At 48.6% G+C, this 15,142-nt stretch overlaps 1 protein-coding gene across 3 annotated transcripts in view; it reads left to right on the top strand.

Moving 5' to 3' along the window:
* Nucleotides 1–15,142, top strand: part of LOC139574083 (slit homolog 3 protein-like) — a 195,694-nt gene that overhangs the window by 156,075 nt on the left and 24,477 nt on the right. For all 3 annotated transcript variants that reach the window (XM_071398247.1, XM_071398249.1, XM_071398250.1), the window contains 10 exons: nt 1,774–1,917; nt 5,498–5,661; nt 7,919–8,051; nt 9,907–9,975; nt 10,267–10,338; nt 10,620–10,691; nt 12,081–12,152; nt 12,775–12,938; nt 13,679–13,803; nt 14,993–15,090. In XM_071398247.1, the coding sequence (XP_071254348.1) occupies nt 1,774–1,917; nt 5,498–5,661; nt 7,919–8,051; nt 9,907–9,975; nt 10,267–10,338; nt 10,620–10,691; nt 12,081–12,152; nt 12,775–12,938; nt 13,679–13,803; nt 14,993–15,090 (1,113 nt within the window). The remainder of the gene's footprint in view (nt 1–1,773; nt 1,918–5,497; nt 5,662–7,918; nt 8,052–9,906; nt 9,976–10,266; nt 10,339–10,619; nt 10,692–12,080; nt 12,153–12,774; nt 12,939–13,678; nt 13,804–14,992; nt 15,091–15,142) is intronic.

Below are 15,142 nucleotides of genomic sequence, written 5' to 3'. Positions count from 1 at the left end.
CATCAAAAACGTTATTAATACGTAGCTAATATAATAATATACATTAATATCATAATAATAGTATAATTTACAGTAAGCCTTATATCTTTTATCCAAAGAGACAGTAGTGCGTGAATACATCTTATGAAGCTATCATTTTTTTATTTTTTTTATCTATGTCTTTAACTCTGCATTGTTGGAAAGGGACCCGTAAGTAAGATTTTCACTGTTAGTCTACACTGTTGTCTACGAAGCATGTGACAAATACAATTTGATTTGATTCGATTTTTATTCCAATACCGTGCCCACACAATACATTCCCTATTACTCCACAAACATTCACAGACACACACACACACACTCCCAAACAGACAGTAGTTGCTATGTAACATGTACCCGTTCTCTAAACAGATGTCTAGATACTAATGAGTGAGTGCATTCTGGGAAATAATATTTAGAAGATAACTGACGCAAGTCCCCAAGAAAACAACAGGCCCACTGACGTCACATCAACCTCACAAGGTCTCTCTCTCTCTCGCTCTCTCTCGCTCTCTCTCTCTCTCTCTCTCTCTCTCTCTCTCTCTCTCTCTCTCTGTCGCTCTCTCTCTCTCCAGATTAGATGCACGGTCATAGCCGCCTTATTTAGACACAAAACAGAGCAAACAATTCATGCTCTATAGCCTAACTGATGGCCAGAAAGGCTTTCTGAAGGGGCCTCTTTTGGCCCTAATGAAGCAAACTTGGGGGGGGGGGGGGGGTCGAGAGAGCCGAGCATGGGAGCAAATGAATGGATCATGGTCCTGCAGTATTGCATTTAGTGGCTTTTAAATCCCAGGAGCATGGTCCCAAATTGAGTTTGCCTGTTTCAGATCCCTGCCTGTCAGAGCCTAATGCTGAATTTGCTGCTTTCACATTTTCATCACAGACGGGCTCTGGTTTGCATTTCCCCCGTTTTCTTTTTTCTTTTTTTTCTCCAGTGGCTTTAGTTTGAAAGCCCTGATTGTTTTTGGCCGTGGTGCACTACTCACTCCCTCCCTCCCCTGGGCTTTTTCCTCTTCCTTTCTCACCCCTTCCCCTTCTCTCCCAAATTCATCATCACCGCATCTCTCTCTCCCCCTCCTCCTCGCTCTCTGGGTTGGGGTGCCGTGCCATGCTGCCTAACCTAACCCTGGCAGCCAGGCAGCATCTGCCCCACACAGGCCCTCTGCCAGGCAGCAGATGTGGACAGTTGACCCAGGATGGTCCCCAGAGCCTGCCTTCTGAGCCGTACCTCTCCTCTGGCTCTCACCCCCCCAAACCACTAATGAGTGTTGGCAGGGCACTTTTGCTCCCCCCCTTCCACCCCCCACCCTCTCTTCCCATTCCATGGGTCCCCAAAGCCACTGTACACTTGCCCGAACCAAATCAAACTCCCCTTCTGGTCCAAAACACTTCTAGTCACACTAACATTGGATTATACCAGACCCTGATTAGGTCTGGGCTTCTCTGGATGTGTTGAGAATATGGGCCTCCGTTGGCCCCAACCACACTGCCCCAGAGCTGGAGACATGTTCAACACCTGTCTACACTGCAGTCTAACAGTCTCACATCACAGCAGCTCACTCCAATGCTGTTTAGGAGCAGCTCTCATTCAGAATACAGGCTGTAAGAGATACAGTAGAACTTGGGCCTGTAGTTTTACCTAGTCAGGTCATGGATTCAGGAAAAACTCCTAGTTTTGCTGATCATCTTTGCCACAATGTTCCTATGTTCCCCCATCTCACCATGCTCTCTCTGTGTGTGTCTCCACAACAGGATGCTGAGGAGTAACCAGATAGGCTGTGTGGACAACACCACTTTCACAGGCCTGAGCTCTGTACGTCTGCTGTCCCTCTACGACAACCGGATCTCCACCATCGCCCCGGGAGCCTTCACTACACTGCACTCCCTCTCCACCATGTAAGCCTTCCCTCTCTCCATCTCTCTCTCCATCCACCACCTGATTGTCTGTGTGATCACCCCCCTCTCCATGTTAGTCTCATCTCCCTCCCTCCTTCTCTACCCACCTGTCTTCCACCTTATCCCCCTCTGTCCCACCTCCTCATGTTACATTTGTTTTACATTGTATTCAGTTAGCAGACACTTTTATCCAGAGCAACTAGGGTTGAGTGCCCTGCTCAAGGGCACACCGGCAGATATTTTGCCTAGTCGGCTTCGGATTCGAACCAGCGACCTTTCCGTTTCTGGCCAAGCGCTCTTAACCGCTAGGCTACCTGCCGTCCTCCTCCTCTTCCGCCGCTCTTCCTACCACCTGACTGTCTGAATGATCACGCCGTCCTCTCTAGTACTGACACATCCCAGTCTGGAAAGACAGACAACATCCAGTGTTTTATCTGCAATCACAGCTCTCTATGGATTTAGAATATTGCTTGCAGATGGTCTTGGTAATTACAAGCCTGTTTTGTTTCAGTCTCTCGACACTTGTTATCAAGTTACACATAGTCTGCTATATGCGCCTGCGCCCTCTGGAGCATCAAAAAAATATAGTTGTATCTTTCCAAAACTAGCAACAGCATGAGAATTGTCCTTTTTGGCTGCTATACAAATATTGACTCACGTTGCAGTGGAACATGATTTGAAATGATGCAATATTTTCGTCGACAAGCGATGAAGTTATGTCATGTCTGAGATGAAGCTGTCAGATGTGATCAGTATTGAAATGTGAAGAGACATGCGGCTGTTATTGAAAAGACATTGTGTGAGTCAGTGTTATGCCTCGTACCCATCGCCACCCAGGAGAGGATGTATTAATAACTGAACATTTATCAGATGAATAAAAGATTAGAGGCTGACATTTCCGGACGTGCACCACCAGCACCTCACATGCAACCCATACACGGAGTCATGTTCATGTTTAGAATGCCGGAGGTTTCTCCCTCTCCTTCCTCCTGCTCTCGCTCTCTCCCTCTTCCTCCCTTTCTCTCACTGTCCCTCCTTCTCTTTCCCTCTCTCTCTCTCTCCCCCGTTCTCCCTCCCTCTCTCTCCCTCCTGACTCTCACGGAGAGGGAGGGAGAGGAGAGTGAAAGCGCTGCTGTGGTCTGCCAGCTCTCTAATTACCCTGCGGCTGACACAGCCGGATCTGTTTCAGTGCGGCCCGCCTAAAAATACCGGCTGGGTTGTGAACCAGCACCGGGTAGAGCAGGCCAGGCCAGGCAGCAGCACAGCACTGTGTTTGCCCAGCTGTTATCCCAGTGTACAAGTGCAGCAGAGAAACAGTCAATCAGGCTGAGCCAGAGCGGCCTCCTGATTTCTCTCGCTCTCGCTCTTCTTTTCTCCTCTCTCAGGCCTAAATTAGAGCCGGGAGGCAGCAAGTGTTTCCACCCGGTGGGTGGGACCAGTTGGGTAAAGGCAACAGTCAGGGCAGAGGTTGCTCTGTGGGGGGGGGGACGGGGGGAGGGACTGCCATGATTATCGCAACACAAATAGCTTCTTCTTTTTTATTTATTTTTTTACTTGCCATTTTGTGTCTCATTAATAATATTAGCTGTTCTGTTCTGTACTTTTCTGGGACTTTCGATATTGTGCTTTATAAAAGCATCCGCCTGCCTGGAGATACAAAGCAATGGAAAATGTATTTTCTCGTTATTTTCTCTTCTCATAGTAAATACATATGACAATACTTTGTTTACCGGGGGATACACAAGTAATAATTCAAATCAAATTCTATGGCGAGGGGAAAGACTTAACGTATGGCGTTAAATGGGTCATTCCATGAAAGACATTCAAACTTAAAAAAAAATAATAATACTTTAAAATATCAACATTCAGTTGCATGGTAGATTTGTTTCTCCTACAGAAAACCATATTTTCCCATCTCAGGCATTACAGTCCAATGAACTAAAAGCATTTTATCTGCACTCGTACCACACTGTCTGTCAACCGTGTTACTGACAAGTCTGACACTGCCTAACTATTGTTTAAAAGCATGTTTGAGATAAATCCAACATTTTCTCATTGATCAAGTATCCCTTGTACAAATACACTCACATATCAAACTAGTGAAGGTTTGAGGTGGAGATCAGCCAGTACTCCATATGTGGTGAAGAGCATGGGACCACCTGGTGTTCATGAAATTGGGAATTTTACATAATTTCCCACACACAATGAAAGTGAAATCAAATCACATTTTCCCCTAACATTAATTGAGCGAACAGGGTTGACGTGTTGAGCTCGACCACCTCAGTCAAACGATGATAAAACAATTATAAATAGATCAAAAGAGAGAGAGAAGTCTAACTTCCTTTTCCACCATGCTGTTCAGAGGACCCGGACGATGTCACCTGCTGTGAATCATTCAACTTGGTGGAATGATAAAACATTTTTACAGGGTAAATTGTTTGAATAACAGGGTTGGCCTTGAACAGACGTCAATTCATCACTAATCGCATTAATATACATAATAATATTCAGAAAGGACTTTGTTAAAGCAGCAAAAATAATTAGGCCTTTAAAATGATGGTGAAACTTGGAGAAATGTTGGGAATAAGTGGCTTGACGCAGGGACGTGTTAAAATGCTGAATTTTGCCACTTCAGCACCCTTTATTCATATTTTAAAAAATCGCATTTATTGAAATCTCCATGTGGTCTGTATTAGTGCAATTCATTCAATATACATGTAACAGGCTTTTAAATTCAGTATCGGTGGATTTCCACTTAACATATCAAAGGGAATCAATAGGGGTCCATTTCGTGGAACGACCCAAATCTCTGCGGTGAGGCCCGGGTTAGGCAGGTGGAGGACAGTGCATTGAAAGGTCAACGTCCTATAATGAATCCACACTGTGGGCTTTGATAGCACAGGAGTCGCCTCAGCTCCTCTGTTCTCGAAAAAAGAAAGGCCTTCCCAGCGTATCCCTGTAAACTGTGGGCTGCGCTCCGGTCACTACCGGCCCCACATTACAGTCCTACACACACACAGAGACACACACTGAACCGCTTCCCATCTGGACTTGAGTGAGTCATCCCTGGAGGCACATTCGACTCTGCTCTTACTATCTGTCACTGTGTCTACTGGTGCTTAAGTGGGACTCACTCGAGGGTGAAAAGTTAAACACCACTAATGGCAGCTCAATGCTAGGTATCATTTCTGCCCACCATTTCCCGGGTCAAATACAGGTCACTAGATGACTCAGTGTTTATTGTCCTCTTCAGTGATCAGCTCATCTAGTCTAGTCTACACTGGTCTTGTATGTTGGCTGTGAACGGTTACAAACCTGAAACCCAAGTGAGTCTGACTGTCATGTACTGACACATTTTCTATCTCTCTCTCTCTCGCTCTCTCTCTCGCTCTCTCTCTCTCTCTCTCTCGCTCTCTCTCGCGCTCTCTCGCTCGCTCTCTCGGTCTCTCGCTCTCTGCCTCTCGCTCTCTCGCTCTCTCTATCTCTCTCTCTTTCTCTCCCTCTTTCTTTCTCTCTCTATCTCTCTCTCTATCTCTCTCTATCTCTCTCTTTCTCTCTCTCTCTTTCTATCCCCCCTCAGTAACCTGCTGTCCAACCCCTATGTGTGTGACTGCCACCTGGCCTGGCTGGGTCTGTGGCTGAAGAAGACCAGGGTTGTGAGTGGGAACCCTCGCTGCCAGAAACCTGCCTTCCTCAAGGAGATCCCCATCCAGGACGTGGCTAACCCTGACTTTACCTGCGACGGTATGGTGCACACATAAATGCGTGCATGCATGCACGCCACATACACACACACACACACACACACACACACACACACACACACACACCTTATATGTCCCTCACACACCTGGCCCTGTTTCTTCCACACCCCATCCATTTAACCTTCCATCACTAGTATTGAACAATACCTCTGTTTCCTGGCCCCAGGCACTTTGTAAAGGGTCTTATGACACCAGGCTTTGTGTCCAGGGGCCCCTGGCCCTGATTTCTAGCAGGAGTTGCTCTAGATCTGTCTCAGCTATTGTCACACCTACCCGTCTACATCCATCTACAAGCCGTTCATACCTACTTCCCATGAAATCCCACTGGCTGCGTTAAAACGCACCCCGACATCTGCTGCTTCCACCTGTTACTAGCTATAGGCCCAAGACCCTGAGTTCAGTCTACTCAACCCCCTCACCTCCATGTCTCTGAACTCCTGTAGTCTACGGTGGCATGCTGGACACACAGACACACACACACACACACACACACTGTCCACCCACATAGTTATTAACTCCAGTATTTGTCTGAGCAGGCCAGCAGGGATAGGGAGTAGAAACTATGAGGCAAAATGGAACAGTAGTCGTAGGCGACCGCATTATCTCACGTCAGTGTGGGTTTTATGAGGACGCGGTCATTTCCCCCTGCGGAGTGAGAGAGATGGAGGCCTGCGAAACTGAACTGTGGCTGTAAAGTTTAACTCCAGTGTGGCTTCTGTCTGGCTGACCCCGGGACCCGCTACCTCTCTCTCTCTCTCTCTCTCTCTCTCTCTCTCTCTCTCTCTCTCTCTCTCTCTCTCTCTCTCTCTCTCTCTCTCTCTCTCTCTCTCTCTCTCTCTCTCTCTCTCTCTCTCTCTCTCTCTCTCTCTCTCTCTCTCTAAATGCTCCGGGGTCTTGGGAAAATAGCACTTCTACTTTTAAGGACTGTAGGGATTCGCTCCAAAAATGTTCTCGTATAGTCAATTCAATTGTAAGTTGTAATGGTAATGTACGGTCTATATACTGTAAGTCCCTATCCAGACAGTCGAGTTATAGCCATAAAGTTCCTTGCATGGGGTTTCTCTAGCTTTATTTCTTCAGATAGCTATATCAGGCCACAGATGGACCATTGTAAGGTCCCGTATCATTTAGCCCTGAAAGCTACATGCTAAACAAGAGGGAGCAGGCGGAGGGTTTAGTGCACTCTGTATCCCTTCACCTCAAGGCCCACATAGCTGCAGCTACAATGGCACACACTGACTCACTCCTTCTACGTTTACACGTCTCTAACTTCAATTACACTTACGGTATAGCTCAATGACGGTAGAATATTTTGGGGCGAGGTTTGTTTTGATTTGTGGGGAACACATTTTGTGGAGATTTTGACGTCCCCCCCAATCAACAACATGTAAAAGTGAGTCAGCGATACGACTAGGCTAGCTCCATCCCTCTCTCCCTCTGTCCATCCAGACCCTAGGCCTCTCTAGGCAGGCAGGCAGCAGCAGCCAGGCCCCAGTCCCAGACCCAGGCAGTGCTGTGTGTGTTATTGTTGGAGCAGACCTCAGACTTCATTACCTTCCATTAGTGTCTTAATTCCCTGTTTCTTTTTCATCTGGGGTGCAATTCAAGCCTTTGCAGATATCATCTCTCAGGCCTTAGATTAAAGAGGAGGGGAGGGGAGGGAGGGAAGCAGGGAGGGAGGGGAGGGAGGGAGACTCAGGCCAAGAACAATATTATGTGGCTGATCTTTAACTCCTGTTCTTCTGCATCTCTTATTATGATTAAATGTTTACTGTAATAATGGTGGAATTTATCCCGCCAGGCAAGGCAGCTGGGGGAGAGATTTGGGAAGTGGTGGTGCAATTATCAGATTCCCCCTCCACTTTGGGCTTCATTTATAGAGTTCTACTTTCAAAGGGGCCGAGTAAATTCTGGCAGTGTTGCCGGGTTGTGCGATGCCTATCACAAACCATTTCCACCCTCCCCTCTCGAGCTATTCCTCTAATGTGAATGGGACGGCTCTTAAAATAGTGCTGAGAGTAAGAGTAAGTGGAGTCACCCATCTGACTTCGTCTTATTTACTCTCTCGGTCTCCCGCCCCTCTCTCTATCTCTCTCCCTCTCGCTCTCTCCTTCCCTCTCTCTCCCTCCACCCCCCCGCCCTCTTTCTCCCTCTTTCTTTCTCTCTCTGTCTCCCTCTCTCTCCCTCATTTCCCTCTCTCTCGCTCTCTCTCTATCTCTCTCTCTCTCTCTCTGCAGGCACTGAGGAGAATGTGTGTTTTCCGGTGTCTCGCTGCCCAGAGTCGTGCACATGCTCAGACACAGTGGTGCGCTGCAGTAACCGGGGGCTGCGCACTCTGCCCAAAGGCATCCCCAAGGACACCACTGAGCTGTGAGTCCCATGCACACTCACACACACACACACACACACACACACACACACACACACACACACACACACACACACACACACACACACACACACACACACACACACACACACACACACACACACACACACACCATATACACACCTTTCGCTCTCTCTAACACACACACACCACCTCTGACTGGCTAGCCTGGGTCTGGCCTTCCTCACTATTATCCAGAGTATAGGTCATCCTCGTGGCTGAAATCAAACATGTTTCAGAAGGACAATTCAATCGTTTCATGTCAGAAATAGACGGAACCGATTTTTAACCCGTCGGTTGAGAGGGATGCTGTGTCTGCCAGGAGGCCGGGTGAGGCCGGGTAGCTCCATAGCTGAAGGTCAGTGAGGCATACCGTCGGGGGATACAGGGGGAATTCGTCATCACCAAACGGCTCAGTGTTCTGGGAGACGGAGAAGGGCACACACAGCCACTGACAGACTGCTGCATTAACACCACACTGCCTGGGCACTTTACCATCACACCTTAGAGGACGGGATGGGAGAGAGAGAGAGAGAGAGAGAGAGAGAGAGAGAGAGAGAGAGAGAGAGAGAGAGAGAGAGAGAGAGAGAGAGAGAGAGAGAGAGAGAGAGAGAGAGAGAGAGAGAGAGAGAGAGAGAGAGAGAGAGAGAGAGAGAGAGAGAGAGAGAGAGAGAGAGAGAGAGAGAGAGAGAGAGAGAGAGAGAGAGAGAGAGAGAGAGAGAGAGAGAGAGAGAGAGAGAGAGAGAGAGAGAGAGAGAGAGAGAGAGAGAGAGAGAGAGAGAGAGAGAGAGAGAGAGAGAGAGAGAGAGAGATGATGGAGGAGTAAAGAGAGAGAGAGATGATAGATAGAGCGATGGCCGGGGGAAAGGAGAGAGGGAGGAGAAGAGACAGACAGTGTTGCGATGCAGAAACAGTGCTCTCAGGTCTATGAGAGCCAGTCGGGGCCCCTGACAGCTAACACAGCTGCTGTTCTTCCTCCGACAGACCCTATTAGACCCTCTCTCTCTCTCTCTCTCTCTCTGCTCTACAGGAACACACACACACACACACACCATACACACACTCTTACCCATAAACACAGCTTACCCATACACACACGCTTACCCATACACACACTCTCACCAATACACACCCCTACACACAGCTTACCCATACACACACTCTTACCCATAAACACAGCTTACCCATACACACACTCTCACCAATACACACCCCTACACACAGCTTACCCATACATACACTCTCACCAATACACACCCCTACACACAGCTTACCCATACACACACTCTCACCAATACACACCCCTACACACAGCTTACCCATACACACACTCTTACCCATATACACACTCTTACCCATAAACACAGCTTACCCATACACACACGCTTACCCATACACACACTCTCACCAATACACACCCCTACACACACTCTCACCAATACACACCCCTACACACACTCTTACCCATAAACACAGCTTACCCACACACACACACTCTTACCCATACACACACTCGCACCAATGCACACCCCTACACACACTCTCATCCATACACACCCCTACAGGCACTCTCACCTACACACACTCTCCCTACCCATTACAGGAAAGGCTTCCTTCTTCCAGCCCTGGCATAGCCCTGATTATCTATTGATTTGCCGTGTACCTGATGCTACATCATTCCTTTGTGGATGACCCGTTCCATAAATATGCTCTTCCATGAATCAGGACATAACCAAGGGATTTATAGTGATTGGGTGATTTTGAAGCGGTGGAGTGTATGTCTGTGTGTTTGATAGGACCCTGGATCTAATGCCTTCACCTCCCTCCTCATTTCAGATACATGGAAGGGAACCTCCTGATGTCCATCCCCAAAGAACTGTCCACACTTAAGCAACTATCTCTTGTGTATGTATCGTGTCTATTCCAAATCAAATCACAATTGAAATCATTGTATATTCCTCAATGGTCGTAGATCCTGCATAATGTTAGCAATGCCAAAACAATCTCAATTGTATTGAGATGTTTTGCAGCAGAGGATAGTCTATAGTCTTTACTGAAACATTGAAACTGACCATTTGGGTTTGTGTCAAGGCTAGACAGTTCTGTGTTGCCTCTGTGGACTTTAAAGGTGTTTCTGAGCTCTGGTTCTTCCCTGAAGTGACAATGCGTCCTGTTGTGTGTTTTGGTGTCACACAGAGACTTAAGTAACAACAGCATCAGCACCGTGGCCTCCATGGCCTTCAGCAACATGACTCAGCTCGCCACTCTGTGAGTTACCATGATGACACGCCACGGCCGACCGGCTGTCTGGCCACACCCGGGCCGGACACAGTGGCCTTAGTCACTTTTATAGTCGTATAAAACACACGCACATACTGTATATACACACACACACACACACACACACACACACACACACACACACACACACACACACACACACACACACACACACACACACACACACACACACATACACACACACACACACACTGTGTTATGTTCCCATCCGTTTGAATTATAACTGTCTCCTCTCATTTGAATGACAGGATCCTGAGTTACAACCAGATTCGCTGTATCCAAGTACACGCATTTGATGGACTTAAATCTCTGCGTCTCCTGTAAGTGTTACTCCTTCCTTTCTCCTCTCCACTGTCTTCCCCCCTTTCCTCTGCCTCCCTTCCCCCTTTCCTCTGCCTCTCATTCTCCTCTCCCTCCCGCCTCTCCTCTTTCTCCTCTCCCTTTCCTCTCGTTTCCCCCTCTTCCCTCTCTCCTATCCTCTCCTCTCCCTTTCGTCTCCCTCTTCTTCACCTCTGCGTCTCTTCTTCCTCCATTCCTCCTCCCCTCCGCCCAGTGTGCAGTGTGATAAATGGGCCCTCTGCCTCCCTGCCTCCCTGTCATCCATCTTCCCCTCCTCCCCCGGCTCCAAAACAACTCCAAATAAATAAAACATAGAAAACAGAAGCTAAACACTCTTTCTTCTTCTCTGTTGCTTCCTCTGGGCTGTTAAGATAGAGCTGAAAACACTGCTTATTAACTTGGGCCAGGAGGTGATTGTTGAAACACAACAGTCTACAGACACACGTCATAGATAGAGTTCATAGATAGAGGGATGGAGCAAAAGAGAGAGGGTGGGAGAGAGAGAGAGAAAAAGAGACAGAGAGAAAGAAAGGGGGCAGAGAGAGAGAGAGAGAGAAAGATGGAGACAGAGGGAGCAGAGACCAATCCTCATATATTTCCTGTATAATAGCTCCAGTTCCCTGCTAACCTGATCTGGATTCTTCCCAGCAGTCAGTCTGTACAGTGTAGTCCAGCACCAGTCCTAATCTCTGGCTCTATTAGAAGGGATTTGCCTCCAGGAGTAATCTCTCCCTCTCCCGCTCACTCTCATTCTCTCTCTCTCTCTCTCTCTTTACTCCGGCCTACCTAGTCACCAGTTGCCAGGCAGCCATCATTGTCACTTGTTCATTACCCAGAATCTCCCCGGGGTGCGTCTGGCAGAGGCTGAAAGGCGTAGGGCTGTCTGTCCTGTGGGTTGGTGGGTTCGATTGCTGTCAGGCCCTCTGGATCCCCTCTGACTGTGGCAGGCCTGTGGGTGGCGGCTAGGGCCCTGGGGCTTGCGGGGTGGGACTGACGGGACAGGGAAATCACTTCACAGAGCTGGCACGCCAGGCAGTGTGTTTGTGTGGGTGTGGAGGAGGAGGGGGGGGGGGGGGGGGTGTAAGTGTGGTGCGTGCGTGTGTATTATGTGTCCGTGTGTATGGTGCCTGTGTCTACTGTGTGTGTGTGTGTGTGTGTGTGAGACGTCTAATGGAATGTGAACCCAGACAGAGGCAGACACACCACCACTGCCCACTGCATTCACACGGCAGGGCCTTAAAAGGGTTAGCAACATGCTAAAGGTCTGAAGCCTGGGGACCCTCCGAGTGTGGAGAAACAATGAGAGGGCTTGATGTCCATCAGCCATCACCCCCATCGCTGACGCTCTTCTTGTTTTCAATCTCTTTCAGGACTCTCCACGGAAATGACCTTTCAACTATACCAGAGGGAGCCTTCAACCATTTGACATCTCTGTCTCATCTGTGAGTGTGATAGTAGTGTGTGGTCTTCCACAATAGTAATATAGTCACACACACGACACACACACACACACACACTCACCCACACGCGCACATGGACAATCAGAGCAACAGAGTGTAGAGTCACAGCCATGCTTTTATACAGCATCCATTTTGCGTGAAGTGACAGAACAGAGGTCCAGTGAAGAGCAGTGTTGTGTTGGGAGCGCCAAGAGAACAGAGTGGGCCCCACAGGAAGCCATTTTATAACCACTAAAAGGCATTCATCACGTGGCTCCTCTGTTACTTTTTCTCTGGTTCCTGCCTCTTGTTTTAAGTAGCAATACTGTCGTTTGGGTGTTCTGCACTGAAAGAGACTTGAGAGAGAGGGAAGAAGGTGAAAAAAAATGGGATACTTGACATGAATGAAGATCCTCTGTTTTATTCAAGGCAATGAAAGTTCAAGGCAAAAGTTTTTTTTTTAAATGTATGAATTGGCTTTGTGCTACTGGTTATGTGCACGCCAGACCAGTGCGTGTTTACAGACTGTCTGTCTGTATGTACACATGCATGCCTGCACCATATACTCTTGCACTTCCATATGTGACCACTAGATGCATAACTCCTATATTTCGCTGTTCCCCAGGGCTTTGGGTGCCAACCCCCTGTATTGTAACTGTGACCTGCGCTGGCTGTCCCAGTGGGTGAAGGCTGGCTTCAAGGAGCCTGGCATCGCCCGCTGTACTGGACCACCTGACATGGCCGACCGCCTGCTGCTCACCACGCCCCTCAACCGCTTCCAGTGCAAAGGTGAGACGCATTATCAACACTGGCTGTCACAGCTCCATCCTCTCACCTCCTCCATCTGCTGCTCTCGTTTCTCCCCCTCACTCAGCTCCCCTACTTCTCCTCTTCCTGTACCCCTCCCTCTCTCCTCTCCCCCTGCCTCTCCTCCTCCTTCTCCCCCACTCCCCCGTTCCCCTCTCACCCTCTCCTTTCTTCCTCACTTCTCATCCTCCCTCCCTTGCCCCTTCTCTCCCACTCCCCTCTTACCGTCACCTTTCCTCCCCCCTTCTCTCCGTCTCCTCTAAAGGGGAGTGAACCCAGCTGCCACATATTTCTGCCCTCTGTAACCATGCATGCCAATTAACACTGATCTGGGATTTATCTGAGATTAAGGCAGATTAAGGTTGATTAAATGTGGATAAGGAAGGTCTTAAAATAGTGCGGAGAGAAAGAGTGAGTGGAATCGCACCGTGTGACTCACTCTCCCAATCTTTCTTCTTTAATATCTCCCTCGCTCTCTGTCGCTCTTGTTCTCTCTCTTTCTCTCAATCACTCCCTCTCCCTCTCTCCCCCTATCCCCCTCTCTGTTTTTCTTTGCCTCCCTCTACATCTCTCTCTATCTCCCTATCTATTGGTGTCTGCCTCTCTCTACGTCCCTCCCTCCCTCTGTCTCTCTCTCTCTCTCTCCATATCTCACCCTCTCTATTTTTCTCTCCCTTTCCCTCCATCCCTCCATCCCTCCCCCCTCTCTCGCTCTCTCTTAGGTCCAGTGGATATAAATCTGATGGCAAAGTGTGCTCCCTGTCTTGCCGGCCCCTGTCTGAACAATGGCACATGTGCCAGCGATGTTAGTGGCTCCTACCACTGCACCTGTCCCATTGGCTACAAAGTGAGTGAACAGGCACACAGGCCCGCACACACACACACACACACACACACACACACACACACACACACACACACACACACACACACACACACACACACACACACACACACACACACACACACACACACACACAACCACGACCCGGAGAAATACAACAGTTAGTTTGGGTGTAAGTATTGAGGGGAGATTGAAAAGGGTTACAATAACTGGTAAAAGGCTGTGGTCTGGAAAAAACTCACACAAATCCACCCAAGGGTATAATAGCGTTCGAATATCCAGCAGATGGGTGTGTGCGTGCCTGTTTGTGCGTGTGCCTGTGTGCGTGTCTGTGTACCTGGCGGGTGTGTGTGTGTGTGTTTTAGTGTCCCCACTGTGTTGTGTGCTGTTGGTTTGTCTAATCATTAGCCTTTTGTTTGGTTATGGGATTCCTGTCAGTGTCCTGCTCCACAGACACAGATACAAACTTAACCTCTAGCCCTCTACAGGGACAAAGCCCCTGGCCTGGCTTTTTAATTAAAATCTTAATGTTTGTGTGTGTGTTTGTGTGCGTGTGTGTGTGTGTGTGTGTGTTTGTGTGTGTGTTTGTGTGGGTGCGTGCATGTTGTTTTCTGTCGGCCTCCACTGGGCTTAAATTAATTCAAATGTGTGAGGAGAATGAGAAGCTGAGCGAGAGAGAGAGAAAAAGAGGGAAAGAGAATGAATCCCCCCCCCCAAAAAAAACAAGCGTCCGTATGGCGTCTTTGATCAGAGGAAGTGGGCGTCACGGTGGCGGTGGCGAAGGCCCTTTGTTTAAAATTCAAACAGGGAGCCAGTGTCTCTGAGGGACATGCATGGAGGTCGCGTGTGAAAACGATACGGCTTCATGATATAGCACCAATTCCCTCTATAGTGCGCTACTTTTAACCAGGGTTCGTAGGGCTCTGGGGTGCCATTTGGGACACAGCCTGTCTCTTCCTATGCTGCTGCTATATGTGACTGTGGCCTTAAGGGTCTTGAATGGCACATGGCACTATACTGTATCTTTACCACTACACACACACACACACACACACACACACACACACACACACACACACACACACACACACACACACACACACACACACACACACACACACACACACACACACACACACACACACATGGTGATAGACAGTCTAACACCACTCTCTCTCTCTCTCCCTCCCAGGGTCAGAACTGTGAGATAGCCATCAACGCCTGCATCAGTTTCCCCTGTGCCAACGGGGGGACCTGCCACCTGATGCCAGGCCAAGCGGAACAGTTCAGGTACACACCGATGACCTCTCTACCATCACTACGCTACCTACATATGCAGTCA

The sequence above is a fragment of the Salvelinus alpinus genome, chromosome 4 (genome assembly GCF_045679555.1).
Source record: "Salvelinus alpinus chromosome 4, SLU_Salpinus.1, whole genome shotgun sequence".
Lineage (NCBI taxonomy): Eukaryota > Metazoa > Chordata > Actinopteri > Salmoniformes > Salmonidae > Salvelinus > Salvelinus alpinus.
The sequence above is the reverse complement of the archived record's forward strand: the minus strand, read 5'-3'. Positions and strand labels throughout refer to the sequence as shown.